Source organism: Chanodichthys erythropterus, chromosome 19 (assembly GCF_024489055.1).
Source record: "Chanodichthys erythropterus isolate Z2021 chromosome 19, ASM2448905v1, whole genome shotgun sequence".
Taxonomy (NCBI): Eukaryota; Metazoa; Chordata; class Actinopteri; order Cypriniformes; family Xenocyprididae; genus Chanodichthys; species Chanodichthys erythropterus.
This window is the reverse complement of record NC_090239.1, coordinates 26746441-26774058: the sequence shown is the minus strand read 5'-3', so window position 1 is coordinate 26774058 and position 27618 is coordinate 26746441. Positions and strand designations below refer to the sequence as shown.

Below are 27618 nucleotides of genomic sequence, written 5' to 3'. Positions count from 1 at the left end.
TTTTATTTTAAGGTGACGTTGTTACATTGTAATGACTCAAATATGTACTGAGTAATATTAATTAACTACATATACTTTAGAGTTATAGTTAGGGTTTGATTTAGGGTTAGTTACTTATTATGCATTGTGTAAGTAATTATGCATAATTTACTGTTATCACTATAGTAAGTACATTTAGTAACATGTAACTACATCACCTTAAAGTGTTAACAAATGTATATATATATTTCGATCCAGTCAGTTCAATCCACCATGTCAGTTCTACTCCACATTCTCCAGGTCATCATGTTCTTCCTCCGATTCCCTCTCCTCCATGGAGAGGTCCTTGAGCTCTGACATTGGCACCAGCTGACCCTCTTGGTTCAATCCCATTGGCTGAATCATATTATCCCTGTTTAGAAAAAGATGTGAGAGTGTTAGTGTACAAATCTTTTCTGGTATTTTTAGAAGTGGTTTAAGATCCTTACTTTGAGAGTTTGTTAAAAAGACTAATGAGCCGATGAGCTTCCTCCTCTTTCTCCTCCTCCGTCATTCCCTCCATGGGGTCAGGCTGCTCCTCTTCCACCTGTCCCGTCACTGGGTTCACTTTGTCTTTAATCTGCCGATACTCCTCGGTGTCGGAGTCTGAATCGCTAGAGTACTGTGCGCCTGATGATGAGGACTGTGACCTTTGACCTCCCATCAAGCCTCTAGTGGCCAGGAGCCCAGCGGCATTCCCATATCCAGTGTACTTGACGAAACGACCCACTAGAATATTCGATAAAAAAAAAATTATCTTTTGAGATTGGGAAATGTCACACCCCTTACCTAACACACTTGGAAGAGCTTAACCAATCACAACATACTGCTCCAGCCAACCAATCAAAGTACATTGTGCTTTTCAGAAGGAGGGGCTTCATAGAGACAGGAACTAAACAGTGCGTTACTGACAGACTGGGAAGAGAGGAGATGGAACAATGGAGAAAATGAGGAAAATAATGTGTTTTTTGAACATTCAAGCATGAAAACCTATTCTATTAGACCCCAAAAATAAAATCAAGACTTTGTAAAAAAAAAAAAAAAAAAATGCATAATAGGCTTTAACCCTCTGGTGCTGTTGGGTCGTTTTTGACCAAAAAAATTTACGTTTAATTTTGTACTTCATTGAAATGGCACGGAACTTGGTAAAGGTTTTGGCACTTGCTGTGTGAACACACACACACACACTCACAATATCATGGACATGATTCGAAAAGGTTACACACTTGTATTGTTCGCGGTCAAATATGACCACATTGAAAATTAATGGGAGACAAATTTCATCTATTAGAAACGTTTGATACTGCGCACAAACAAATTCTTACTGAAAGCTAATTATTTTTTAAATATCAACCTCAAATTTGGAACACAGCTTGTTATGGCTTTGTTTTTTTCCCAGATTTAAAGTAAAACCTGTTTTGGAAAATGTATATTATATATAAAACATATAAAATGGTATAAAAATTGAAAATGGTATTTTTGTACAATTTTCATAACAATAAATGTAAAATGCACTTTTCACTTCAGCAATAATCTGCCAAGTGTCGTCTTTAAAAAGAGACCAAACTTAAGTCTGAGCTCCAAAGCATTCAAGATTTATGACCGTTTCATTTGGAAATTTCATTTTCAGGTCCATGCTCAAAAAGTGAATAAATGGATTATAACTACTGCATAAATATAATTTAGTACCATAAAATCCCCTAAAAATACAAAATATTAAATAAAAAACATTATTGAACTAAAATATAGTACAATGATTTAATTTTAAAAATTTAATTAAATTAGTCATTATTGACCGACACGCGAAGAGCATCAGAGGGTTAAAAAGCCTGAAGTAAACTGGATATTCCTTTTAATGCATACAGGGACACTTGATTATGATGAGATTTCACCAGAAGCCCTCGTTGTCTCAGACTAATATTGTATGTCATGTCAAGTACAAACTTTTTCTCAATGTTTATAATTAAAAAAAAAAATAAATAAAAACACTAATTCATATGTTAATGCTGTCATTATACTTGATGGAAGAGCCATTTCATTGTGGTTGTTGTTTATAGGTTGTTTTGTTTTGTGTTGCATTGTATTGTTTTTGTGGTAATTTGGCATGCAGTTTTCATCATCTATGCTTGCGTGTTTCTATGCAGTACCGTTTTCTTTGCACAGCACGAAGAGCAGGTCAGCAGCGCAGTGTTTGAGCTCAGTGTCCAGGTGGGTCATCAGTCTAACCAGACGATTCCTCAAGGTGTTGCCCTTTTCAGGTTTAGTGCTAGCATCCTTTAATGGAGGCAGAATCTGTCCTCGATGAGAAAACACATCCAATTAGATACAAAACAATGCCAGTGTTTTAACAGACAACGTATTACCTCATGATAATCTACAATAGTAGTCGTGCCTGTTGTCTCAGGTAGCGTCTTGTCTCTCTGTGACCCCGGGAGCACTCGGTCAGCAAGTTCAGCACAGGGGTCAGTCTCTCTTTGACCTTTTCACCCTGCATGTGAAACGCCACTGCATTAGAAAAGCCACTGTTGCACATAACAAGCAATGTTATGCAAAATTATATATGAGTCATATCCTGTTTTGTTTTGTTTTTTTGTTTTTTCCCCCTGAGGTACACCATTAAGTATATTCCCCTTCCCTATTTCCACCCTCTCTGACCCTTCAAACATGTGCCAAATTTTGCAAAAGCAGCAAACCAGCATATTATAATGATTTCTGAAGGATCATGTGACACTGAAGACTGAAAATCATATACTTTTTAACCACAAATACTCATCTTGCACTAGCTCTGTGATCCGCCATGCATTACATTAGAAAGGTCATGCATGACCTCTGCCATGCATGGCAGAAATACCATGGTATGGCGAAAAACTCAAAAACAGTGAACCCCACTTAAGTCCACAAAAAAACTTAATTTCTTTTGACTGAAGAAATAAAGACACAAACATCTTGGATGACATGTGGGTAAGTAAATTATAAGGAAATTTTAATTTAGAAGTGAACTAATCCTATAATGACTGAATCTCAATATATCAAGGACAATTCATGATGATAATACTATCTATTTCTCTATCCTTTTGTTTCTCCCTTCCCTTACTTATTTCTTTCACTCTCTTTTTACCTGCTCCAGTTTTCTCTCCATGTACATGAGTAGGTCGTGCACACAGTCCATGTTGACTCCATTCATCTGGTGTGAGTCTGGACCCAGAGGCACGGATACCAGAACGTCTAGACAACTCAACGGGAGAGCAGACAGCATGTTCGCTGCATGCCTGATGGAAAGAAAGAGATTCAAGGTCGTGTATGCTTAAATCTGTCCTTTTTTAATGGAGTGTTGAATGCTGTTGATTACAACAGAACGCCAGTCAGTCAGTTTATAGAAGCGCACTAACTATACAGCTTGTATTTTACATGAATTACTCTATGTTTGATATTTAAACAGGAAAGTTGTCGAATTGTCCTTTTAAGGTGGAGAAGGTTATGTGTTACTGGCATAATTCTTATGAGTGAAGATGAGGAGAAAAGCAGACACAGACGAACATGGCTTTCAGAAAAAGGAAGAGCCTGTGCTCACTGTGACACTGGTACAGTTGAGGCACACTATGTAAAGAGGCACACATACTGTGGTCAATTTAGAGATATGAGAGAGAAATACTTTGAAAAAACTCACATCTAATTCCTCATTTTCTAAAGCTGTCACAAACCGATCAGATGCAGGTGCATAACACATGTGATTATAATTATTCTATTTATTGCCTGCACAATGTGTGTAAGCTTGATGCATTTTATTTTATTTCATGACCCTTGTACGAACCCGATTCCAAAAAAGTTGGGACACTGTACAAATTGTCAATAAAAAAGGAATGCAATAATTTACAAATCTCATAAACTTATATTTTATTCACAATACAATATAGATAACATATCAAATGTTGAAAGTGAGACATTTTGAAATGTCATGCCAAATATTGGCTCATTTTGGATTTCATGAGAGCTACACATTCCAAAAAAGTTGGGACAGGTAGCAATAAGAGGCCAGAAAAGTTAAATGTACATATAAGGAACAGCTGGAGGACCAATTTTCAACTTATTAGGTCAATTGGCAACATGATTGGGTATAAAAAGAGCCTCTCAGAGTGGCAGTGTCTCTCAGAAGTCAAGATGGGCAGAGGATCACCAATTCCCCCAATGCTGCTGAGAAAAATAGTGGAGCAATATCAGAAAGGAGTTTCTCAGAAAAAAATTGCAAAGGGTTTGAAGTTATCATCATCTACAGTGCATAATATCATCCAAAGATTCAGAAAATCTGGAACAATCTCTGTGCGTAAGGGTCGAGGCCGGAAAGCCATACTGTATGCCCGTGATCTTCAGGCCCTTAGACGGCACTGCATCACATACAGGAATGCTACTGTAATGGAAATCACAACATGGGCTCAGGAATACTTCCAGAAAATATTGTCGGTGAACACATTCCAAGGCTCATTTAAAATGGACTGTGGCAAAGTGGAAAACTGTTCTGTGGTCAGACGAATCAAAATTTGAAGTTCTTTTTGGAAAACTGGGATGCCATGTCATCTGGACTAAAGAGGACAAGGACAACCCAAGTTGTTATCAGCGCTCAGTTCAGAAGCCTGCATCTCTGATGGTATGGGGTTGCATGAGTGCGTGTGGCATGGGCAGCTTATACATCTGGAAAGGCACCGTCAATGCTGAAAGGTATATCCAAGTTCTAGAACAACATATGCTCCCATTCAGACGTCGTCTCTTTCAGGGAAGACCTTGCATTTTCCAACATGACAATGCCAGACCACATACTGCATCAATTACAACATCATGGCTGCGTAGAAGAAGGATCCGGGTACTGAAATGTACTTTCACCCATAGAAAACATTTGGTGCATCATAAAGAGGAAGATGTGACAAAGAGGATGTGACAAAGCCTTGTCCCAAATATTTTAAGATGTGTTGATGCCATGAAATTTAAAATCAACTTATTTTTCCCTTAAAATGATACATTTTCTCAGTTTAAACATTTGATATGTCATCTATGTTGTATTCTGAATAAAATATTGAAATTTGAAACGTCCACATCATTGCATTCTGTTTTTATTCACAATTTGTACAGTGTCCCAACTTTTTTGGAATTGGGTTTGTATATGTACATACATACACATAAAGTATAAACTATATCTGTCAGCCAAATTAATATGTGCTCTAGACTCTTAATACGCACACTTGATTCTTATATTCACATTCTATTCATTACCTACACAACACTGTTTTTTTTTTATTTTATTTATTATTTTATTTTATTACTAATTTCTATTATCTTTCACTTGTGTATGTGTTTGTCTTGATCTTGTAAATACTGTACATGCCAGTGAAGTACTTTGAAATGTAAATTATATTTGATTTCCACTATAAGTACATTACTGTACAAATTTAACCCCTCCGGTTCTACTTGCACCACTCTGAGCGGGATTCGGGAAGCTAAAGACTGCACCCTAATCGTCAGTGCACCTGGAGGCCAGGGGAGTGAGGTTTACTCGCACAGCTCTTACTAGCTTGCACTCTCTCTCTCCCACCTGGGTCACGGCACCAATGTAACCCCTCCGGTTCTACTTGCACTGCTCCTAGCAAGATTTGAACTGCTCTAAAGACTGCAGCCTCTAGTGTGAGTCACTAGTGCACCTCTTGAGGCCAGGGGGAGTGAGGTTTACTCACACAGCTCTTACTAGCTTGCACTCTCTCTCCTAAATCTCTCTCCCACCTGGGTCACGGCACCAATGCAACCCCTCCAGTTCTACTCGCACTCGAGAGGTGTGTGTTGAATGCTAATCTCACTTGATTTCGCAACACTGTTTAATAATGGTGACCGGGAATAAACGCAGCTCTTTTAAGCTTTTACTGCGTTATGCACTGGGCAGTGCTGCATAGTTTAAAGTAAATAATAATAATATATTGAATAAATAATAATAAATAGTGAAATACATGAAAACAGCGCTATTTGTTCTGTATTTGTTGTTATTGACTGAGAAACAACTACAGATGATTCAGAAACAGAGCGGTCCGAACTAATCCAAATAATTTCAGATCGTTATGCAAGCGCGTTTGGCCAAGTCATGGAAAAGAAAGTCAACAGAAATACGGGACACGCATAATAACTACTAAAATATTCACACGGAAAACGTTTCTCAGGTCAGTCGGAGGATCATTCATGGTACGAACAGTGTATATATAGCAGTACAACTGCAGGCACCACTGCGGCCACGTATCTAACCAAATTTAGCTGCACTGCCAGGAAAAGAGGAGGAGGGAGATTGGGGTGTCGCGGGCCAGATGAAGATGATTGGCGGGCCGGATTTGGCCCGTGGGCCACCAGTTGACGAGCCCTGCTCGAGTGTGAGTCATTAGTGCACCTCTTGAGGCCAGGGGAGTGAGGTTTACTGCTCTTACTAGCTTGCCTCCATTACACTCACTCTCCTAAATCTCACTCCCACCGGGTCACGGCACCAATGTAACCACTCTGGTTCTACTCGCATCGCACCTAGCAGGATTTTAACCGCCATCTCTGACATGGGAGGCGGGTGCACTAAAGAACACAGCTTTTAGTGTGAGTCACTAGAGCACCTCTTGAGGCCAGGGTAGTGAGGTTTACTCAGACAGTATACTAGCTGGCCTCAGTTACATAAACACTTTTGTGCTTGTGAAACGAGTCATAATTACTGAAATTTTCAACTCAGAATAGTTATTATAGAAAAATGAAAACATTAATCAAAACTAACCCCTTTAATTCATCTGTAGCTTCCTCCTCCTCAGAGTACACCATCAGACAGTGACGCAAAACTGCAGCCAGGTGGCGATAGAGAGATGCATCTTCCTGGTAGACACAATGTGAACCTTGATGTTAACAATTTATATCAATTTATTCAGTGCGATGTGTGGGTTTACTACAGTATTACTACAGTACTATAGTATTCCCATCTGATACATCACATAGTACCATTATTTGTAAGGGAGGTGAGTGAGCATGAGTGTGATTATGTCTGCATACACCCACCTCTTCAGGTTCTTGAGTGTGTGTGCTGTGTGTGATATTAAAAAGGATCTTCAGAGCCTCCTGAGCCTGCTGTGAGTCATCCACACTTATAGGAGGCGCTGCAGGATCCAGCACAACCTCGAACTCTTCCTTCCACTGTACTGATAAACACTTCTCCAGCACTGTAGTCAACAGAGACACTCCTCCCTCCTAAAAATGACCAAAAAAGCCAATACAATATGTAGATAGGATTGTGACCGTTGACCGATATAAAACAATTTACACTACTGTTCAAAATTTTGGGCTCGGTATGATTTTTAAAATATTTTTCTAAAGACGTCTCTTATGCTCACCAAGGCCGCATTTATTTGATCAAAAATACATTAAAAACAGTAATATTCTAAATTATATTATTACAATTTAAAATACCTGTTTAAAATGTAATTTATGACCAAAACTGAATTTCCAGCATCATTACTCCAGTCTTCAGTGTCACAGAAATCATTCTAATATGCAGATTTGCTGCTTGAGAACATTTCTTATTGTTATTAATGTTTTCATTTATTAATATTTTTGTGGAAACCATGATACATTTTTTCAATTTAATGTTTCCTTGCTGAAAAAGTTTAAAAAATCTTACTGACCCCAAACTTTTGAATGTTAGCGCACATAATACGATAGCAGAAAAGATTATTTGTTTTATAATATTTGCTCAAAATTAAAATAATGGAAGGAAAAAAGTAGATACTTGTTTCAGCTGTGTTCTGAGTTCAGGTCTTAGCGCCGTCAGTAAAAACATGAACCGGAGCGTGTAAAACTGTCCACAAGGAGAAGATGTAGACTGAAACTCCTTATTTAGCTTTTCTGTCAGACCACAGAGGATACTGAAGTACAGCAAGCAATGGGAGAGAAAAGAAAAAAAGTCTCAAAGCAGCTCTGGAGATGAAGTTCATGTGTTTATGTCCTCATATAGTTAGACAGCAGACACTGAAAACACCACAAGCGTCACATGTGCTTTATTATGTGTAGTAGACTAGACTGGTAAATAGTAGTCATTTTGCGGTTTAGTATTCATAGAAACTAGTCCATATCATTATTTGATTAAGTGTACTATGCTACTTTTGATTTACTTATCCAAATTTTGCCAAATATTACATGATATTCCTCATTACACAGTAAGTTCCATTTTTATGACTAAATTCCGGCCGGAGAAATCATAGGTCTTCACTACAACCCGCCAAAATAAAACTTATAGAAATGATGACAGAAATATATAACTATTGTACAATAAAATGTACTTCTCGAAATAAATGCTAATAAATTATAATACAGTTTATTACAACATTACTTTAAGGAATATCATAAAGGCTTTTCACACTGCACTTATCTTCATTCTAAACACTGCTTTTAATCCTGGGTAAAGGAACATTTCACACTTGTACTTTGGAAGTGGGGTTAGCACCGCTTTTAGGGGTTATGAAACCCTGCTCAGGAGTAGTACCGCTTTTGCAGTGGCAAACTTGTACAGTATGAAATGATGCAGTGTTAGATGTTACAGCCAGACGCTTATGTAATGGACATAGGCCGGTAAGAGCTGTGCGTGTAAACCTAACACCCCTGATCTCAAGAGGCGCTCTAGCAACTGATGCTAGAGACTGCGACCTTTAGCCCTCTTTGTTAGAGCACCTAACTCCAGGTTCCCAGGTCCGAGTCCTGCTTAGAGCGGGCGGTTCAAATAGGAGGGGTTACTCTTAGCAACGGATGACCAATCGCATACTCATATTTGCCTGCTTTGGACAGAAACACTGCATTGTATATAAACAGTAAATTTAGTGTTTGAAAGGAAAAATGTCAAATGCTTGCAGAAAACATGACAATTGAATGATTGAAGAGACAACTGACATGAAGAAGTGACTGTTTGATTTTTACCTTTATTGTCTGAAATGTCCATTTAGTATAAACTCAATAGTGCAGTCGTGAATACGAGGATGCGCAATGCTAGCGCTATGTAAACAGGTCTCGAGCTGCGTTTATCAAATTAATGACACTGACACCACAAATAAGAATGTTAACCCAGGGTTTAGGAATGTACAATGTGTAATGTCAGCTTATGAATACCCAGGATTAATTGTTAAGCCCGGGTAAATTATGAGCAGTGTGAAATGTGAAGCAGGATAACACAGGCTTCTGTTTACCCGCGGTTTAGAATGAACTATTTCAAGTGTGAAAAGCCCCATACAATATCACAATTTTTCTTCCAGGTTTTCATTTAAACATTAAACATCTGAGGCCTGTTGTATGAAGCCAGTTTCAATTCCTACCAAAGTCTGAGATTAGTGTTAGCTAACTGATGAGTTATTCACAATCTCTGGCTCAAACCCTGAGTTGACAGAGAACGTTTATACTGAGTATTGTGAGCCTGATCTAAACCAGATATGGTTTTGTCAACTCCAAACCAACTCCAAAACTCAGAGTTTGTTAAACGAGCTTCATGCAACAGGTCTTGCATTTTTCACAGTGCCCATGAGGAAAGATGGCAGAGTTCAAATCGTATGTTGAAATGGCTCATACCTGAGTTCGCTGGCTCTCTCTTGTGCCCAAGCACTATTGTAAACAATGTTACATAAGATTTTCATGACTTCCTTCCTGGTTTCTTCTTCGTCATCTTTTTCCTCCTCTTCCTCCCCTTCTCCCAGGCTTCCTCTGCTGTCTCTTTTACCAGGTGTGAGAGCTTTAAAAACGCTGCTCCTCCTGCGAGAAGGTCCGAGGCTCATGCTTGAAAATGTGCTAGCTTTGCGATCACCACACCAATCGCTTGGCCCCCAGACCACAGGGTCGTTCACATCACTGGTTACAGCCTCGTCTTCCTCACCGCCGTGATCATCCTCATCTGCTTGGCCTAATTTGATCTCAGAAATGGCCACAATGATGTCATTATAGGGGTCAACATCATTGTCAGTGTCTTCTATTGGAATAGGTGCATTGCTGATGCCGCCCAGGTGGGCTAGAGTGAGCAGCGCTCTGTCAGTGACCAGAGGCCCCATAACCTTTTTGTCCCTTGAGAGGATTCGTAAGGATCTCAGACATACTTTCAGCACACGCCCTTGCGGTTCAGTCTGGAGGAACCTGATCAAAACCGTAGCCAGAGCCTGAGGGCGAAAGAAACAAAAGCAAATTAAAGGCGGAAGTTGTCTTAGGATGGTTTATGTGTGTATTTATTTAAAAGAGCCAAGGTTACCTGTCTCAAAATGACGTCTGGGTTACAGGACTCATCATAGTCTGAATCTGAGTCTGACACATAATCCCGCACTTTATTCTTTCTGAACTGCGGTGATCAAAAAAAAAAAAAAAGTGTTATAGAAACAAACCATTGTGAGTATACTGTGATTCATGCATTCCATTTGTGGGAGTCTTTTATTGCTGTTACATGACAGGCCAGTAGGAATTAAGATATAACAGTAATTAATTTTGGTACTGCTTGTTATGCAGCAATTGTAAACTCCACCTTTAACCCTCTGGTATAGAGTGATGCAGGGATCAATGACATATTTTTGTAGGCCAACTTGGAAGTTAGCATCCCCCTGGTTCCCTCGACAAAAAATCAATAGGATTGGCTTTTGAATTACTGCAGAAAATAGGGACTGTGACTAACAAAAGCTTATAATTCTTATACATATTGTTCCTCCTGATAGTCTTCACAAATTAACACAACTTTTGAATGAATTTTGAATCATAAATACAACCGGCAGACGTCAAAACCTAAACGTAGGCTATGAACGTACTACACCACGGTCACATTACCTATTAGCTACCAACATATTTTGCTGATCCAGGAACAACATTCCAGTCCTAACCCTATCCCTACCCCTAAACCTAACCCTACCCATAACATATCCCTAAAATCAGAGGGAAATGATAGGTGAGTAACACTGATGTAGAAGCACCTAACCCTGGCTGTAAGCCTAAACTTGTCATAAACTGTAAATTTGTCCCTCAAATCTGATTGGTTGATTGGAATGTTGTTCCAGGAACTTGTACTTTGGTGAAATCACGCTATAGTTCCTTATCAGTATTTTCAGGCATAGTTATAGACACTTTTATTAGATTTTGCATTTCAATATATTTAGACATTATCCAAGACTATTTAATAATTTCTCTATAAAAAGCTCTGTTTTTCATATGTCCCATTAATTTCCTATGCCGTCAGTTTTGACGATGAAGATCACAAGTGTGAGTGTATAGCCTTTTCTAATTATGTCCACAATTCTTTTTTGTGTATTTTTATATAGGAAGTGCCATGAAATTCATCAAGTTTTTTGGTCTAAAATGTCCACCAGAGGGTTAACAATGGTCAATCAGGATGTCGGTAACTTTGGGGAATTCAAGAATGTAGAAAATATTACCTCTTCCAGCTCCTCCCTCTTTTTAGATTGAACAAGCAGCCAGACGACAGAAAAATATGAAAGTCATTAAAAGATAAAAGATATGACAAATAATGTTTTTCTATTCTAAATGTGCATTTTGTGTTTGCATGTTTTAACAATAAGTAACAAAGCTAAAGAACCAGGAAAGGAGGAATATATCCCAGATAGCAAGGTGATATTGATACAATGTTCAGTTTTCATCAAAACATTTTCATGAAATCAAATTTGGTGATTCCTATTTTTTATGGAATATTGCAGTGTTTATTATAAGTAATTTATCTACAGTGGGTACAGAAAGTATTCAGACCCCCTTCAATTTTTCCCTCTTTGTTATATTGCAGGCATTTGCAAAAATCATTTAAGTTATTTTTTTTACTCATTTATGTACACACAGCACACCATATTTACAGAAAAACACAGAATTGTTGACATTTTTGCAGATTTATTAAAAAAGAAAAACTGAAATATCACATGGTCCTAAGTATTCAGACCCTTTGCTCAGTATTTAGTAGAAGCACCCTTTTGATCTAATACAGCCATGAGTCTTTTTGGGAAAGATGCAACAAGTTTGTCACACCTGGATTTGGGGATCCTCTGCCATTCCTCCTTGCAGATCCTCTCCAGTTCTGTCAGGGTGGATGGTAAACGTTGGTGGACAGCCATTTTTAGGTCTCTCCAGAGATTCTCAATTGGGTTTAAGTCAGGGCTCTGGCTGGGCCATTCAAGAACAGTCACGGAGTTGTTGTGAAGCCACTCCTTCGCCAAAAAGTTCTATCTTGGTCTCATCAGACCAGAGAATCTTATTTCTCACCATCTTAGCAAACTCCATGTGGGCTTTCATGTGTCTTGCACTGAGGAGAGGCTTCTGTCGGGCCACTCTGCCATAAAGCCCCGACTGGTGGAGGGCTGCAGTGATGGTTGACTTTCTACAACTTTCTCCCATCTCCTGACTGCATCTCTGGAGCTCAGCCACAGTGATCTTTGGGTTCTTCTTTACCTCTCTCACCAAGGCTCTTCTCCCCCGATAGCTCAGTTTGGCCGGACGGCCAGCTCTAGAAAGGGTTCTGGTCATCCCAAACGTCTTCCATTTAAGGATTATGGAGGCCACTGTGCTCTTAGGAACCTTAAGTGCAGCAGAATTTTTTTGTAACCTTGGCCAGATCTGTGCCTTGCCACAGTTCTGTCTCTGAGCTCTTCAGGCAGTTCCTTTGACCTCATGATTCTCATTTGCTCTGACATGCACTGTGAGCTGTAAGGTCTTATATAGACAGGTGTGTGGCTTTCCTAATCAAGTCCAATCAGTATAATCAAACACAGCTGGACTCAGATGAAGGTGTAGAACCATCTCAAGGATGATCAGAAGAAATGGACAGCACCTGAGTTAAATATATGAGTGTCACAGCAAAGGGTCTGAATATTTAGGACCATGTGATATTTCAGTTTTTCTTTTTTAATAAATCTGCAAAAATGTCATCAATTCTGTGTTTTTCTGTCAATATGGGGTGCTGTGTGTACACTAATAAGGAAAAAAAATGAACTTAAATGATTTTATCAAATGGCTGCAATATAACAAAGAGTGAAAAATTTAAGGGGGTCTGAATACTTTCTGTACCCACTGTACGTGCCTCTTAATCTTTAATCAAAATAACTTCCCCTTTCCTAATGCAGAAACATTTCTTCTCTTCTCTGATGACGTGTTTACTGGCACGAGGGCGGGACAACCTGTCACTCACATGAGACTGACCAATAGCAAACCACAACTATCCAATTAGTGACTGTAAGGTTTTCTTGAACTTCCCTTATTTATTTATCACAATGTTTAAGTATTTCTAATAGAAAGTTTGTAATGATTAAGAATTTGTTGATGTATAGCATTGAAGTAGCTTAAGGGATGAAAGGGATAGTTCACCCCAAAATAAAAATTCTGTCATCATTTACTCACCCTCAATTTGTTCTAAACTTGTATTTCTTTGTTCTGTTGAACACAAAAGAAGATATTTTGAAGAATGTGGGTAACCAAACAGTTGCTGGTCCCCAATGACTTCAAAAGTATGATGAGGGGGGAAAAGCCAATAGGGACCAGAAACTATTTGTTTACCAACATCCTTCAAAATATCTTCTTTTGTGAAATTTCAACATTGTTTCAACATTTAGTGAAGATGCAAAAATTATCTTGAACCAACATCATATTGTAATCCTAATTCAATGCAATTACGTAGACACATCAACGCTGACTTGCTGTCTAGAATGGAATTAGCAGGGAGCATATGGTCTATATATTAATGAGCTGCAGGCCCGGGGATCAAGTCAACTGCAGTATCAGCAAACAACTGAGGACATGCAGGAAATCATTTCTGCCCAGAGGAAATCTGTATGACTCAAATGTTACACTTTCATATAACTTATAGTTCTTATTTCTTTGCAAATTAAATATATGAGCTTTGTCTTAGATGTTTCTTTGGGAAAAAAAATAAAAATATTTGGAGAAATCAAAATATTAAATACATAACACATATTTGCTCGGGGAAGAACATTTGGTCTGGAATTCATATATAGAAATCCCTGAATTTGTCCAATATGAGCACATTTTAAAGGTAAACTGTGTAACTTAACAGCCCTCTAGCGGTTAAAAACAAAACTGCATGCATTTTGCAGAAGAACACTGTTTTGGCTGTGCTGCTTCAGCTCAGCGTGACTGTGTGGATGAATATAACCTTTTACAATGCTTTACAATGAACTCTTAGAGAGCTACATATACTGTAGCAATTTATCTGTAAAATCAAATACATTTCAAATACCTTAAGTAATAAAAACACCATCTATGCATTGTTTTTACAATATTTTAAAATCCCTAATTTCTCGTCATCTCTGCTTGTTTCCGCCACTAAATAAAAAAAATAAATACAAAAGGTAATTGCGACTTTTTATCTCACAATTCTGCAATTGCGAGTTATAAAGTCCGAATTGTGAGATAGAAACGTGCTATTCTGAGAAAAAATTGGAATTCTTTCCCAATTGGACATTATAACACACAATTGCGATTTTATGGCCCGGTTTCACAGACAGGGCTTAGCCTAAGCCAGGATTAGGCCTTAATTCAGTTAGGGCATTTTATAAACGTTTTATAAACAATACTGGTGTGCATCTTTAGACAAAACAATGGCACTGACATATTTTAAGATCTGTCAGTACAAGTTACTTTCAGTTAAAACAGCTCAAACATGCATTGTAGTTTAGGACTAGCTTAAGCCTTATCTGTGAAACCAGAACTATTGTAAATGCTGCCATGTAAATTGTGTATATAATTTATGTATAACTTATTATTTTGGTTTCTAAAATCACTTTCATAATTAATAATTTTAAGTTCTGTTTGTTATTTGTGTTTATATATTATTTTATTTATTATAAGTTGCAGTACTTTTATTTTGAAGGCTTGGTTCAAGTTTATGCAGAAATGCTGACTTCACGTCAGATTCTCAGCTCCTGCAAGCAAGCGGCAAGCCCGGACATTTTGTATGCTCCGATGAAAGTTTATTCTCGTCAAAAAGGACTTGAACACTCACAAAGAAGATTCAAAGATTATTTCCCTTTCATGCAGCATGCAGCCAACGAGGTATTTCGTTTATTTGTCTGCATTTTGTGACTGTAAAATGCCATTATATCTGTTGCGCACACTTTCATTTTTTGTCAAGCTGATTTTGTATTGTCATTTATACTGTTTAGTTTTCACGGTGGCATTGAAGAAAATTCTTCAATTAAACCAGTTAAAAGAGAACCACTTGTGTCTGCGTATGCTTGGAGGGAGATTCAGTGAAAACTCGGCCTGTTCGACGACACGAGTGGATGACGCAGCAAGTTTGCAGAGCCAGCGGGCTTAAGTTACCACGATGTGTTTCGCAGCGCGTGGAGCGTCATCAAAGGATTAACAGATGAGCTGAAAATACGCACCACACACGCATAATAAGAATGTAAGAAGACGCATACAGTTGTCAGGAGCAACGGACTAATTCATAAAGAACTTGAATACTTAAGAAGAACGTTTTTGTGAAGCTTGCCAAAAGATTCTTCTTGTGTTTGTTTGACCTATTTGCTCACTTAATTTAATTTAAGCTTGTTATTCAAAGACACCTTTAAAGATTTGGTGAACTTTACATATTTTAAATGTGAAGTATTTTTGTAAATAATAAGAGAAGGCTATTTGCCATTTGATATCAAAGTTTTCTGAAGTGTTTTTATATTGAGTGTATTTTGTAAGGTAATATTCAAGCTGAAATAAGTTGTTTTGCACATTTTAATTTCCTGTGCAATACTATTACTGAAGCATCACATTTGCTTTAAGTATTTACATTTAACTGACATTTACATTAGCCTACATTTTAAGTGTTTAAGGTTAATTTAGAGGTTTATTACTTATACATATTTCTACTAACAAAATTGGGCCAAATTAAAGTAGTGATTCAAAATGTCTGAGTCAAGTGAGCCCACAAGTCAGGTAAGGGATAGTATTAGGGAGAGTGCAAATTCCCAAGACCAACCTGAAGAAGGTCAAGTGGGTGGTGCTGAAGCCCAGAAAGAAGAGGCACAGCAGTCAAAACGAAGTAAAAGAACCAGAACTTTAACAGAGAAGGGCAGAGAAATGCAAGCTACAAGAGTTAAGTCACTTCAACAAAGGTTTAACTACATTTACGACAAATGGAGAACACATGTTAAATCTTCTAAACGGACATTATCACAATCAACAGAAGCTTTATCTGATGATCTGCTTAATGATATAATTGGTGATGTCATAGGTCTTTCTGCAGATGTTCAACGTGTTTATGATGACCTACGCAAAATCTCGACTCCAGATCAAGACATACGTCGACGAGTGGATCTGTGTGTAGAGATTTCTAACTTTGTTGTATCTAGAGCCTCAAGTCGACTGGATGGAAAGATTCCAGAAGGAGAAGAGCAAGATTGGCCGGAAGCTGGCTCCCTCTTCAATTCAAGTTCCTGTAAATCAGGTTCTGTCACTTCTATCTTGGAAGGTTCCTCAGAGCATTCAAGTAGATCTTCTGTAAAGCGACAAGAAGCTGCTGCTGATGCTGCTGCAAGCCAAGCTGTTCTGGAAGTGTTACAAGAACAAACTAAAGAACAATTGGAAATACAGCTCCTAGAAGCACAAGTTAAAAAGAAGATAGCTGATCAAGAAGCAGCAGTTGTAAAACGTCGTTTAGAGCGAGAAGCAGAAGAGGTGAAACGAAGACTACAGAGAGAGGAAGAGGAAGCTAAATTCAAAGCTCAATTGGAAGAGGAACATGCAGCTCTACAAAAGACTCTTGAGGATAAACGGAGAAAGATACAACATTTGGAAGCTGTAAAAGTTCTAAATGCAGCACGTGCAAGACTGCAGGTGTACGATCAAGAGAAGGTTGTAGAAGATGATCAGAAAGACTTCATGAAAATGCCTCCTGTACCACAAGCTGTGACCACCTCTTCAAATGAAAGTACAGCAGCTCTTGTAAAAGTGTTGGTAGGTGCTTTAAGTGCTAACAGAATTCCAGTTCCTGAGCCTTCTGTATTCAGTGGGGATCCATTGAAATACAATGACTGGAAACTCTCCTTTGAAACACTGATTGACCAAAAGAATATCCAAGACAAGGAGAAGATATACTACCTCCGTAGGTATGTAAGTGGACAAGCTAAGAAAGCACTTGATGGATATTTCCTACTTGGAACGGAATCTGCCTATGTTGCTGCATGGGAGATTTTAGAAGAGAGGTATGGAAACCCATTCACTATTGCAAAATCATACAGAGACAAGCTCCAGGCGTGGCCTAAAATGGGATCTAGGGACAGTTTTGAGCTCAGAGAGTTTGTTGATTTCCTGCGTAGTTGTGAGGCTGCAATGGTCCATATCAAGGCATTGGAAATCTTGAATGACTGTAATGAAAACAGGAAGATTCTTTCAAAGTTACCAGATTGGTTAGCGGTGAGATGGAACCGCAAGGTTATCGATATAGAAGAGGAGAGTAATCAATTTCCCTCTTTCAGCCAATTTGTTAAGTTTCTGACAAGAGAGGTGAAAATTGCCTGCAACCCTGTCACATCATTACAGGCACTTAAATTTGGTGAGGTTGAAAAGCCAAAATTCCAAAAACGTCAAAGCTTTGGAGCAAAAACACTGACCACAAGTTCCAATGAAAAGCCTGTCATAACATGCATTTTCTGCCAAAAAACAGGGCATACTTGACACAAATGCAGGAAACTCATGGAGAAAGCGATTTCAGACAGGATTAAATTTGTTCAAGCTGAAAAGCTATGCTTTGGTTGTCTCAAGTCTGGTCACTTCTCAAAGAACTGCATCAGTAGGAGTGTTTGTGACACGTGCCACAAGATGCATCCGACCTGTCTGCACGAGGAGCGAACCAAAGAAAACCCAAAACTACAACAACCTAAGCCAAGTGCAAATCAAGAAATGTATCCAGCAAGACCTCAATCAGCACAACATAAAGAACCAACCACAGCTGTTACTTCAAATAAAGTAATACTTAATGAAGCTAACGCACAAACTGCTGCGATAATTCCTGTCTGGATTTCATCCATAACTCAACCAGCACAAGAAGTCCTTGTTTATGCTCTGTTGGATTCTCAAAGCGACACAACCTTCATTTTGAGTGAAGTCGCAGAAGCATTGGAAGCAAACAAAGAACAAGTTAAGCTCAAGCTCTCTACTATGACTTCAAGAACCACAGTGGTAAGCTCTCAAAGAGTAAAGAATCTACAAGTTCGAGGCTTTTATTCTGGTAAAAGGATCTCTTTACCACCAGTTTACACTCGGGAATTTATTCCAGCCAACAGAACTCACATACCAACTAATGAAACTGCAAAGGTTTGGTCTCATCTAGAGCATCTCCAAGACGAGATAGCACCACTGCAGGATTGTGAAGTTGGTCTGCTCATTGGGTACAATTGCTCACAAGCCCTACTTCCAAGAGAAGTAGTTTCTGGCCAAGAACATCAACCTTATGCACAGCGTACGGACCTTGGATGGAGCATTGTTGGTCATAGGAATCCATATGTAGACTATGGTGACGCTATCGGAACCAGTCATCGCATAGTAGTAAGGAAAGTGACACCAGATGTGGAATTTCCTGTCAATCTCAAAACTGAAGTACACTATGTGAGCCGAATTAAAGTAAAAGAAATTACTCCTTCAGAGATCATAAAGGTTCTTGAATCAGACTTCTCAGAAAAAGCTGAAGAAGATCATCCTGTGTCCCAAGAATATCTCAAGTTCTTGTCAATTCTGAGAGATAACATCACACAGAAAAGCAATGGTCACTACGAAATGCCATTACCATTCAAGAAGGAAAAACCAAAACTTCCTAACAACAAAACTTGTGCAGTACACCGCCTGAAATGTCTTGAAAAGAGATTCAAGAAAGATCAGAAGTATTACAAGGACTATGTAAACTTCATGGAAGACATAATTTCACGTGGTGACGCAGAGAAAGTCCCTGAGGAAGAATGTGATGGTAGTCCAGTATGGTATATTCCACATCATGGAGTTTATCATCCACAGAAACCAGGAAAAATACGTGTAGTATTTGACTGTTCTGCCAAGTTTCAGGACACATCCCTCAATGACCATCTGCTCACAGGCCCTGACTTGACCAATACATTGGTAGGTGTCCTATGCCGTTTCCGAAAAGGTTACATTGCAGTCATGTGTGACATCGAAAGAATGTTCCACCAGTTTCACGTGAAAAAGGAGGATCAAGATTACCTACGCTTTCTCTGGGGGGAGAATGGCAATTTAGAGACCACACCATCAATCTACAGAATGAGAGTCCACTTGTTTGGAGCTGCCTCATCTCCTGGTTGTTCAAACTTTGGCCTGAAACATCTGGCAACACAAGGGCATGGTCAGTTCAGTGAAGACACCATACACTTCATTCATAGAAATTTCTATGTAGACAATGGTCTGATAAGTGTGCAAACTGAGACAGAAGCTATCGAGCTTATTGAAGAATCAAGAAAACTTTGCTTCACTGGCAGGTTAAGACTCCACAAGTTTGTTTCTAACAGTGAAAAGGTGATGGCAACCATCCCAAAGGAAGAACGTGCTACGGTTAAGGATCTGGATATGGCTTTGAGCTTACCTCAAATGGAAAGAGCTCTTGGAGTTGAGTGGTGTATTACATCTGACTCATTTAAATTCAGAGTTCAAGTAAAACCCAATCCATTAACAAGGAGGGGTATGCTTTCTACCGTGGCCTCTGTGTATGACCCCCTGGGGTTCATGGCACCATTTGTTTTGTTGGGGAAACAAATACTCCAACAAATGTGCAGAGAAAAGGTTGGTTGGGATGAGGAAGTTCCAGAGAACTTAAGACCTCAGTGGGAGTCCTGGATCAGAGACTTGCCTAATCTAGCTGAAGTGGAAATCAAGAGAGGCTTCTTACCTTCAAATTTTGGCAAGGTCAAAATGTATGAGCTCCACCATTTTGCGAACGCAAGTGTCTCTGTATATGGTGAATGTACTTACTTGCGAGCCATTAACAAGTCCAACAAAGTTCATTGCTGTCTGGTAATGGGAAAATCCAGAGTTTCACCCACCAAAGTTACAACTATACCGAGGCTGGAACTCTCAGCAGCAGTTGTTGCAGTTCAAACCAGCAACATCCTTCGGAATGAACTAGAAATTCAAGATCTAAAAGAGTTCTTTTGGACTGATTCTACTGTCGTTCTTGGCTACATAAACAATGACGCCAGACGGTTTCACATATTCATAGCCAATCGCATTCAGAGAATCAGATCCAGTACAAAGCCTGAACAATGGGCTTATGTTGCCTCTGAGGACAATCCAGCAGATCATGCCTCTCGAGGTTTGACAGCACAGCAACTTAAGACTTCAAATTGGTTCACAGGACCAAAGTTTCTTTGGCAAAAAGAGCTACCTGACAGAGAATGCAAGGTGGGAGAAATTAAGGAAGATGATCCTGAACTTCGCAAGACTCTTGTGTGTAACACTAAGGGAAAAGAGAGCAGTTCATTGTTGGATCACCTACAGAAATTCTCTGATTGGTCAAGAGTAGTTAAGGCAGTTGCTAGACTGAAATGCAAAATCCAAGAATTCAAAGGTTTGAAGCAAAGATCCAATGAAAGCACAAGTCTAGAAGAAAGGAAAGAAGCAGAACTTGTTATCATCAAGTTGGTTCAAAAGGAAGCATTCTCAAATGAGATAAAGTGTTTGAAGCTAAAGAAAGAAATCACCAAGACCAAAGACAGTAGGCTGTACAAGTTAAATCCATTCTTGGATGAAGAAGGTATCCTGAGGGTTGGAGGACGTTTAAGTCAAGCCACATTACACCCATACGTAAAGCATCCGGCAATACTCCCAAAAAACAGCCACATATCAGCTTTGCTTATTAAACACTTTCATGAGAAGGTACATCATCAAGGACGTGGAATGACAATGAACGAACTGCGAGCTAATGGATGGTGGATCCTGGGATGCAGCACTGTAGTCTCATCACACATCTTCAAATGTGTCAAATGTAGAAAGTATAGAAGACCTACAGAAGAGCAAAGAATGGGTGAATTACCGCAAGACCGAATGGAATCAACTCCACCATTCACTTATGCCGGTATTGACTGTTTTGGTCCAATACATATCAAAGAAGGAAGGAAGGATCTCAAGAGATATGGTCTTTTACTTACCTGTTTGTGTTCAAGGGCCATACATATAGAGATGATTGATGACATGACAACTGACTCATTTATCAATGCTTTGAGAGCATTCATTGCCATAAGAGGAAATGTTCGCCAGTTGAGATGTGATCAAGGAACCAATTTTGTCGGAGCAAGGAGAGAGTTAGCAGAACTCATGAAAGAAATGGATCAAGAAAGAGTGAAGGCTCTAGGATGTGAATTTCTTATGAACCCTCCAGCAGCAAGCCATATGGGTGGTGTTTGGGAGAGACAAATAAGAACCATAAGAAGTGTTCTTACTGCTATTCTTGACCAGTCGGCACAAAGGCTCGACGGTACCTCTTTAAGGACATTTATGTATGAGGTTATGGCTATCATTAACAGCAGACCACTCACCACTGAACATTTGAATGACCCATCAGGACCTGAACCTTTAACTCCAAACCACATCCTTACAATGAAGTCCACAATCATTCTGCCCCCACCTGGACAATTTACAAGAAAAGATCTCTATCTTCGAAAGAGGTGGCGCAGAGTACAGTATTTGGCAAATGAATTCTGGACTCGATGGAAGAAAGAATATCTTTTGAATTTACAGCTAAGACAAAAATGGCACAAAAACAGAAGGAATTTAAAGGTCAATGACATTGTCCTCTTGCAAGATGATCTAGCTCCACGCAACAAATGGAAGCTGGCCAGAATCACAGAAGTCTACCCAGGGTCAGATGGTAGGGTGAGAAAAATAAGGTTACTAGTTAGTGACACCACATTTGACAAAAAAGGGAAACCTACAACTAAAACGGTGTTTCTTGACAGACCTGTACAGAAGGTTGTTACTTTGCTTGAGACAGACTAAGGGGTACACATTTTCTTGAAGTTACAACTTAATTGGTTAATAACCGGATAATGCTTTCATTGAAATGTTGAATTGGTTACCAGCAACAACCATTGTAATTATAGAAATCCCACATTAAGGTTTGTGTGATTTGGTGGGAGTGTAAATGCTGCCATGTAAATTGTGTATATAATTTATGTATAACTTATTATTTTGGTTTCTAAAATCACTTTCATAATTAATAATTTTAAGTTCTGTTTGTTATTTGTGTTTATATATTATTTTATTTATTATAAGTTGCAGTACTTTTATTTTGAAGGCTTGGTTCAAGTTTATGCAGAAATGCTGACTTCACGTCAGATTCTCAGCTCCTGCAAGCAAGCGGCAAGCCCGGACATTTTGTATGCTCCGATGAAAGTTTATTCTCGTCAAAAAGGACTTGAACACTCACAAAGAAGATTCAAAGATTATTTCCCTTTCATGCAGCATGCAGCCAACGAGGTATTTCGTTTATTTGTCTGCATTTTGTGACTGTAAAATGCCATTATATCTGTTGCGCACACTTTCATTTTTTGTCAAGCTGATTTTGTATTGTCATTTATACTGTTTAGTTTTCACGGTGGCATTGAAGAAAATTCTTCAATTAAACCAGTTAAAAGAGAACCACTTGTGTCTGCGTATGCTTGGAGGGAGATTCAACTATAACTAGCAATTCTGACTTTATATCACACATTTCTGACTTTCTATCACAGAATTCTGACTATAACTCGCAATTCTGACTTTATATCCTGCGATTCTGACTATATTACTCAATTCTGACTTTATAACTCACAATTCTGACTTTATATCACACAATTCTGACTTTATAACTCACAATTCTGACTTTATATCATTCAATTCTGACTTTATATCATGCAATTCTAACTTTCTATCACGCAATTCTGACTTTATATCCTGCGATTCTGACTATATCACACAATTCTGACTTTATAACTCACAATTCTGACTTTATATCATTCAATTCTGACTTTATATCATGCAATTCTAACTTTCTATCACGCAATTCTGACTTTATATCCTGCGATTCTGACTATATCACTCAATTCTGACTTTATAACTCGCAATTCTGACTTTATATCATGCAATTCTGACTTTATAACTCGCAATTCTGACTTTGTATCATGCAATTCTGACTTTATAACTCGCAATTCTGACTTTATATCATGCAATTCTGACTTTATAACTCGCAATTCTGACTTTGTATCATGCAATTCTGACTTTATATCACGCAATTCTAACTTTCTATCACGCAATTCTAACTTTCTATCACGCAATTCTAACTTTCTATCACGCAATTCTGACTTTATATGATGCGATTCTGACTATAACACGCATTTCTGACTTTATATCATGCAATTCTGACTATATCACTCAATTCTGACTTTATAACTGTTACAGTTCCCTAGTCTCCAAGACTCCATTTCCCATGACCCTCCTGTTTCTACACCTGCACTCACTTCCCTCGTCAGCTCCTCATCATCACCCATCACCATCACCTGGACTTCCTCGTTTGCACTCCCTATATATATGGACTCACTCCCTTCACTCCTTGTCTGTTCTTAAACGTTACTTAATGTTATATTGTAGTGTTTGGTTGTTTGTTATGCTCCTGCTTTCATTAAATACCCATTAATTGTGGATGTCCATATACGACTCGTCTATTGCAACCAGCACCCGTAACAGAAGAACAGACCCAAACCGTTGGACCTCCACATTATATAATGGGTATCTTTCTGACTCCTGTGCTTCCTGTAGCCCTCAAGATGGATGAAAGACTTTGCCATCTGCGGCAGAGTGGCAGGCCGTTGGAGAGGTATGTGGAGGAGTTTTTGGAGGTTTCTCATCTGGTGGGCTGGCCTGATGCCTGTCTTAATGCTGTGTTTTTGATGGGACTGGACAAGGACGTTATTTGTTATAATGAACCAGCCTGTCATTTCTCCTTAGTCGATTCCCTGAATGTGATTCTCCTGTTAAATGGTTCTAAGTTTGAAGAAGATAAAGCTCCTGAGAACCAGAGTCCTTGTCCAGCCCCATCAGCAGCTTATCGGGCATCACCAGCTCACCTCACCCCAAAACCCTGCACATACCGCTTCAACAGTCCTGCCCACTCCTGGCCGCCAGCCGCCGCCGCCGAGCAATCCGCTCCAGCCGCCGCCGCCGAGCCCTCAGCTCCAGCCGCTGCCGCCGAGCAAACTTCGCCAGTCTCCACAGAGCCGACCCCAGTGCCTGTGGGGATTCTAATCGAATTTGAGGGGATGCACTGGACCCCTTTTCCAGCCCCCTTCGAGCCCTCCGCTCCAGTCTCAGCCACCGAGCCCTCCGCTCCAGTCTCCTCCACCCACATTTCCATGATGTCTCTGGGACTCCTTGTTGCTATCCTAAACCTCCCCAAGTATTTTTTTGGGGGGGGGCCAAGTACCCGTGGGTGGGGGACATGTGGGGAATACACATGGGGGTGGGCTCCGAACACTGCCGTGGCTGCCCACGTCTCCTGTCCCGCCGTGGCTGCCCGCTGTACCTGACCCGCCATGGCTGCCCGCGGTACCTGACCCGCCATGGCTCATGGACCCGCCCTGGAGACCTCCACTCCTACCCATGCCTCTCCCTGCACCGGCATGAGGTCTCCAGGGCGCCCACCCCCCGTATTTCATTAAATACCCATTAATTGTGGATGTCCGTATACGATTCGTCTATTGCAACCAGCACCCGTAACAATAACTCACAATTCTGACTTTATATCATGCGATTCTGAATATATCACTCAATTCTGACTTTATAACTTGCAATTCTGACTTTATAACTCGCAATTCTGACTTTATATCATGCAATTCTGACTGTCACTCAATTCTGACTTTATATCATGCAATTCTGAATATATCATGCAATTCTGACTTTATAACTTGCAATTCTGACTTTATATCATGCGATTCTGACTATATCACTCACTTCTGACTTTATAACTCACAATTCTGACTTTATATCACTCAATTCTGACTTTATAACTTTATAATCAAGGCAAGTGATTCCCCATTTAGCTGCTTTAGTTGCTGTCAACCTTTCTCGATCGTTGGGACACTACTGCCACTCTCACAACAAGTAGCTGGAGCAACTTTTCTCTAAATATAGATAGGATGAGACATGAACAGGCAAGTGACATATGTACACAATCTCCTGCGAAAACCATCCTGCCTGGCCTAAAATATAAACACTTATAATAGGCTTTCCATAGTGAATCAGGGTAAGACAGAAACACGTTTTGAAGGAAGGACTGCTAATGTATTGACTCGTTATTTAAATGTTGTTAATTTTGAACAAAAAAGTTACATAGTGTACCTTTTAAGTCTGAGATCTTTTATGAAACTTGAGAGATAGTGGCATCTTTTTCTTATTTAAAGATATAAAGAGACCCATTGTTCTTTCCTGTGAGTGTGTACATGTAAGTGCACTCAAATATATCTTACTTTTCTTCTCTCCCTCTCCTCCAAATCATAGAAGAAGCACTGTGCGTACTAGGAGCAAGAGAGAGTGTGCAATTAGAAAAGAGCAATTACATAAAATGTGAGCTTTGAGTGCACAACTTGTGCAAAGTAGATTATTTTATAATGACATGCATTGTCAGTACAAATGTTATTAATACATTGGTTTTGGAGCCACTAGACTATAATCACTGTTAATTGTGAGTACCTCTCGATTAAATTGCAGTAGTTCTGCCTTGAGTCCTTTCTGATCGCCCTCCCTGATACACTCGATAATCCTCTCCACATTCATCACTGCACAAAACCACACATGCACATATATGCACAAACATGAAAATCATTCTTCAAAAAAGGTTAGGTACAGAAATAGGAGACCACATTAAAAATCTTTGATTTAAACAGGAAATAAACACAGTTATATGGAGTATTATTAATTCACAATTAATACTTGCTATAGCTATAATTTAAGATGTGTAACAGACACTGTAAAATAGTGTTACTGAATGTTTGCTAATTCACTAATCAAAAGTAATTCATTATAATAAGCATAATAAATCTGTTATTAAAGCAAAAGAATAAAATAATAAAATATCACATAATATAATAATAAAATATAACATTTTTAATTCAACTTTTGATAAATTGTTACAGTGATAATATAATCTATAAATATATGTATAATAATCTATAAATATATGTAATATAATACTAAATGCAATATTAAGTGACAAAAAAAGCAAAATAAGGTAGAAGCATTTTCACGAGTGGCCCTGAAACGTTTAGGCCGACTGTAGACTGAATCAAATGCTACTGTTCATCAATATGGCATCAATATGAAATTTTCATACCAAAACACAAATATAAGCCTGCGTATAAGTCAATTTCAGACTTCTATTCACTAAGTGTTTTCTTTATGTAAGTTAGTTCATCCTCTCACCTGTGAGTGTGTCTTCACCTGAGCGTGCCATGCAGGATCCAATGTGCTGGATCTTTAATTTCTATAGGATTTTAATAACTAGTCGTTTCTTTACCTCCAGGTCTTTTATGTTCCTCTCTGTCAGTCTTTTTCAGTCTCTGTTTACTCTGGCTTTGTCCCTGCCCCGTTTTCTCTGTAATCCTGCAGTGTATTAGTTATGCTCTAATCCTTTAATGTCTTTCCACTTTATCTCGATTCACTCGCCCTATAAATAACATCACAGAGGAGCCAGTCGATGGTGCAGTGGCATACAGTAACCACAAGATGGCAGTTCAGTTGAAGACAGTGACATGTCGACCAGTGAATGTCATTAAACATTCAAACAATGATTAATAAACGTAAGATAACGTATTGTAAACTACAAAGCTGCTTTGTTAATGTTTAATTTAAAGTCACCACGAAATCAAACAGACGAGTCTTGATTTGTATGAAATAGCGCAGTATTTAGGCTATTATAAATGATTTATCCACATCATTATTATTTTTATTTTTTTTTTTTATTTTTAAAGGGCGGGAAAACCTGTCACTCACATGAGCGTCATCAATAGCAAACCAACAACCATCCAGTCGATTGCTGATGGACAATATTAAGTCCTGTGAACATTTTTTCTTGTTCGAGAAGCCGTTTCACTCGGCTATATGTCACAACAGGGGAAAAAAATGCTATCATGTCGACTTTAAATAATTTACCCAACATGCACTTTTTCAGACTTAGCGTGATATATGGTAGTCTATATGATAGGCCTATTTTTTCTCAGAACTCTTTTCTATCATTTTTAATCATAGCCTATAAAAAACAAATAATTATAATTCACTCTGTAAGAGGGGCTGTCTTTTTTTGTATTTTTATGTATTGATTGAAGTTTGTCTCTTTTCCCTGAAGAACATTTTAACCATAGATTTAGCTTTTCCAAAGCTATAGTTTAAATTTAATTTTGATTAATTAAAATAAACAACTATTTACTCTGTAAGAAACAATCCACTGGATGAAAATTGTAACAATTCACTGGATGTAAATTATATTTTGAAAGGTTTAATGTTCATTCAGGTTTATATTTTTATTCACATTACGGGGACTCTCCGTAGACGTATAGGTTT

General features: G+C 38.7%; 1 protein-coding gene across 1 annotated transcript; it reads right to left on the bottom strand.

Annotated features, from left to right (window-relative positions):
- Nucleotides 1–261: 261 nt before the first annotated feature.
- Nucleotides 262–25836, bottom strand: si:dkey-94f20.4 (synembryn-A). Its single transcript, XM_067369616.1, has 13 exons — nucleotides 25753–25836; nucleotides 25530–25577; nucleotides 11457–11474; nucleotides 10292–10378; nucleotides 9625–10202; nucleotides 7802–7937; nucleotides 7075–7263; nucleotides 6800–6894; nucleotides 3137–3287; nucleotides 2411–2506; nucleotides 2166–2310; nucleotides 468–747; nucleotides 262–391 (listed from the first exon to the last, which is right to left on the bottom strand). Exons 1-13 carry the CDS (start codon nucleotides 25834–25836, stop codon nucleotides 262–264), a joined length of 2037 nt encoding a protein of 678 aa, XP_067225717.1.
- Nucleotides 25837–27618: the final 1782 nt, after the last annotated feature.

Bases quoted from the DNA above. Each gene is read 5' to 3' on its own strand.
- si:dkey-94f20.4 (XM_067369616.1), bottom strand. From the start codon at position 25,836: ATGAATGTGGAGAGGATTATCGAGTGTATCAGGGAGGGCGATCAGAAA. The intron at 2,507-3,136 runs GTAAAAAGAGAG...TTTCACATGCAG, and splicing joins TGGAGAGAAAACTGGAGCAG to GGTGAAAAGGTCAAAGAGAG. The intron at 2,311-2,410 runs GCACGACTACTA...CATCGAGGACAG, and splicing joins GACGCTACCTGAGACAACAG to ATTCTGCCTCCATTAAAGGA.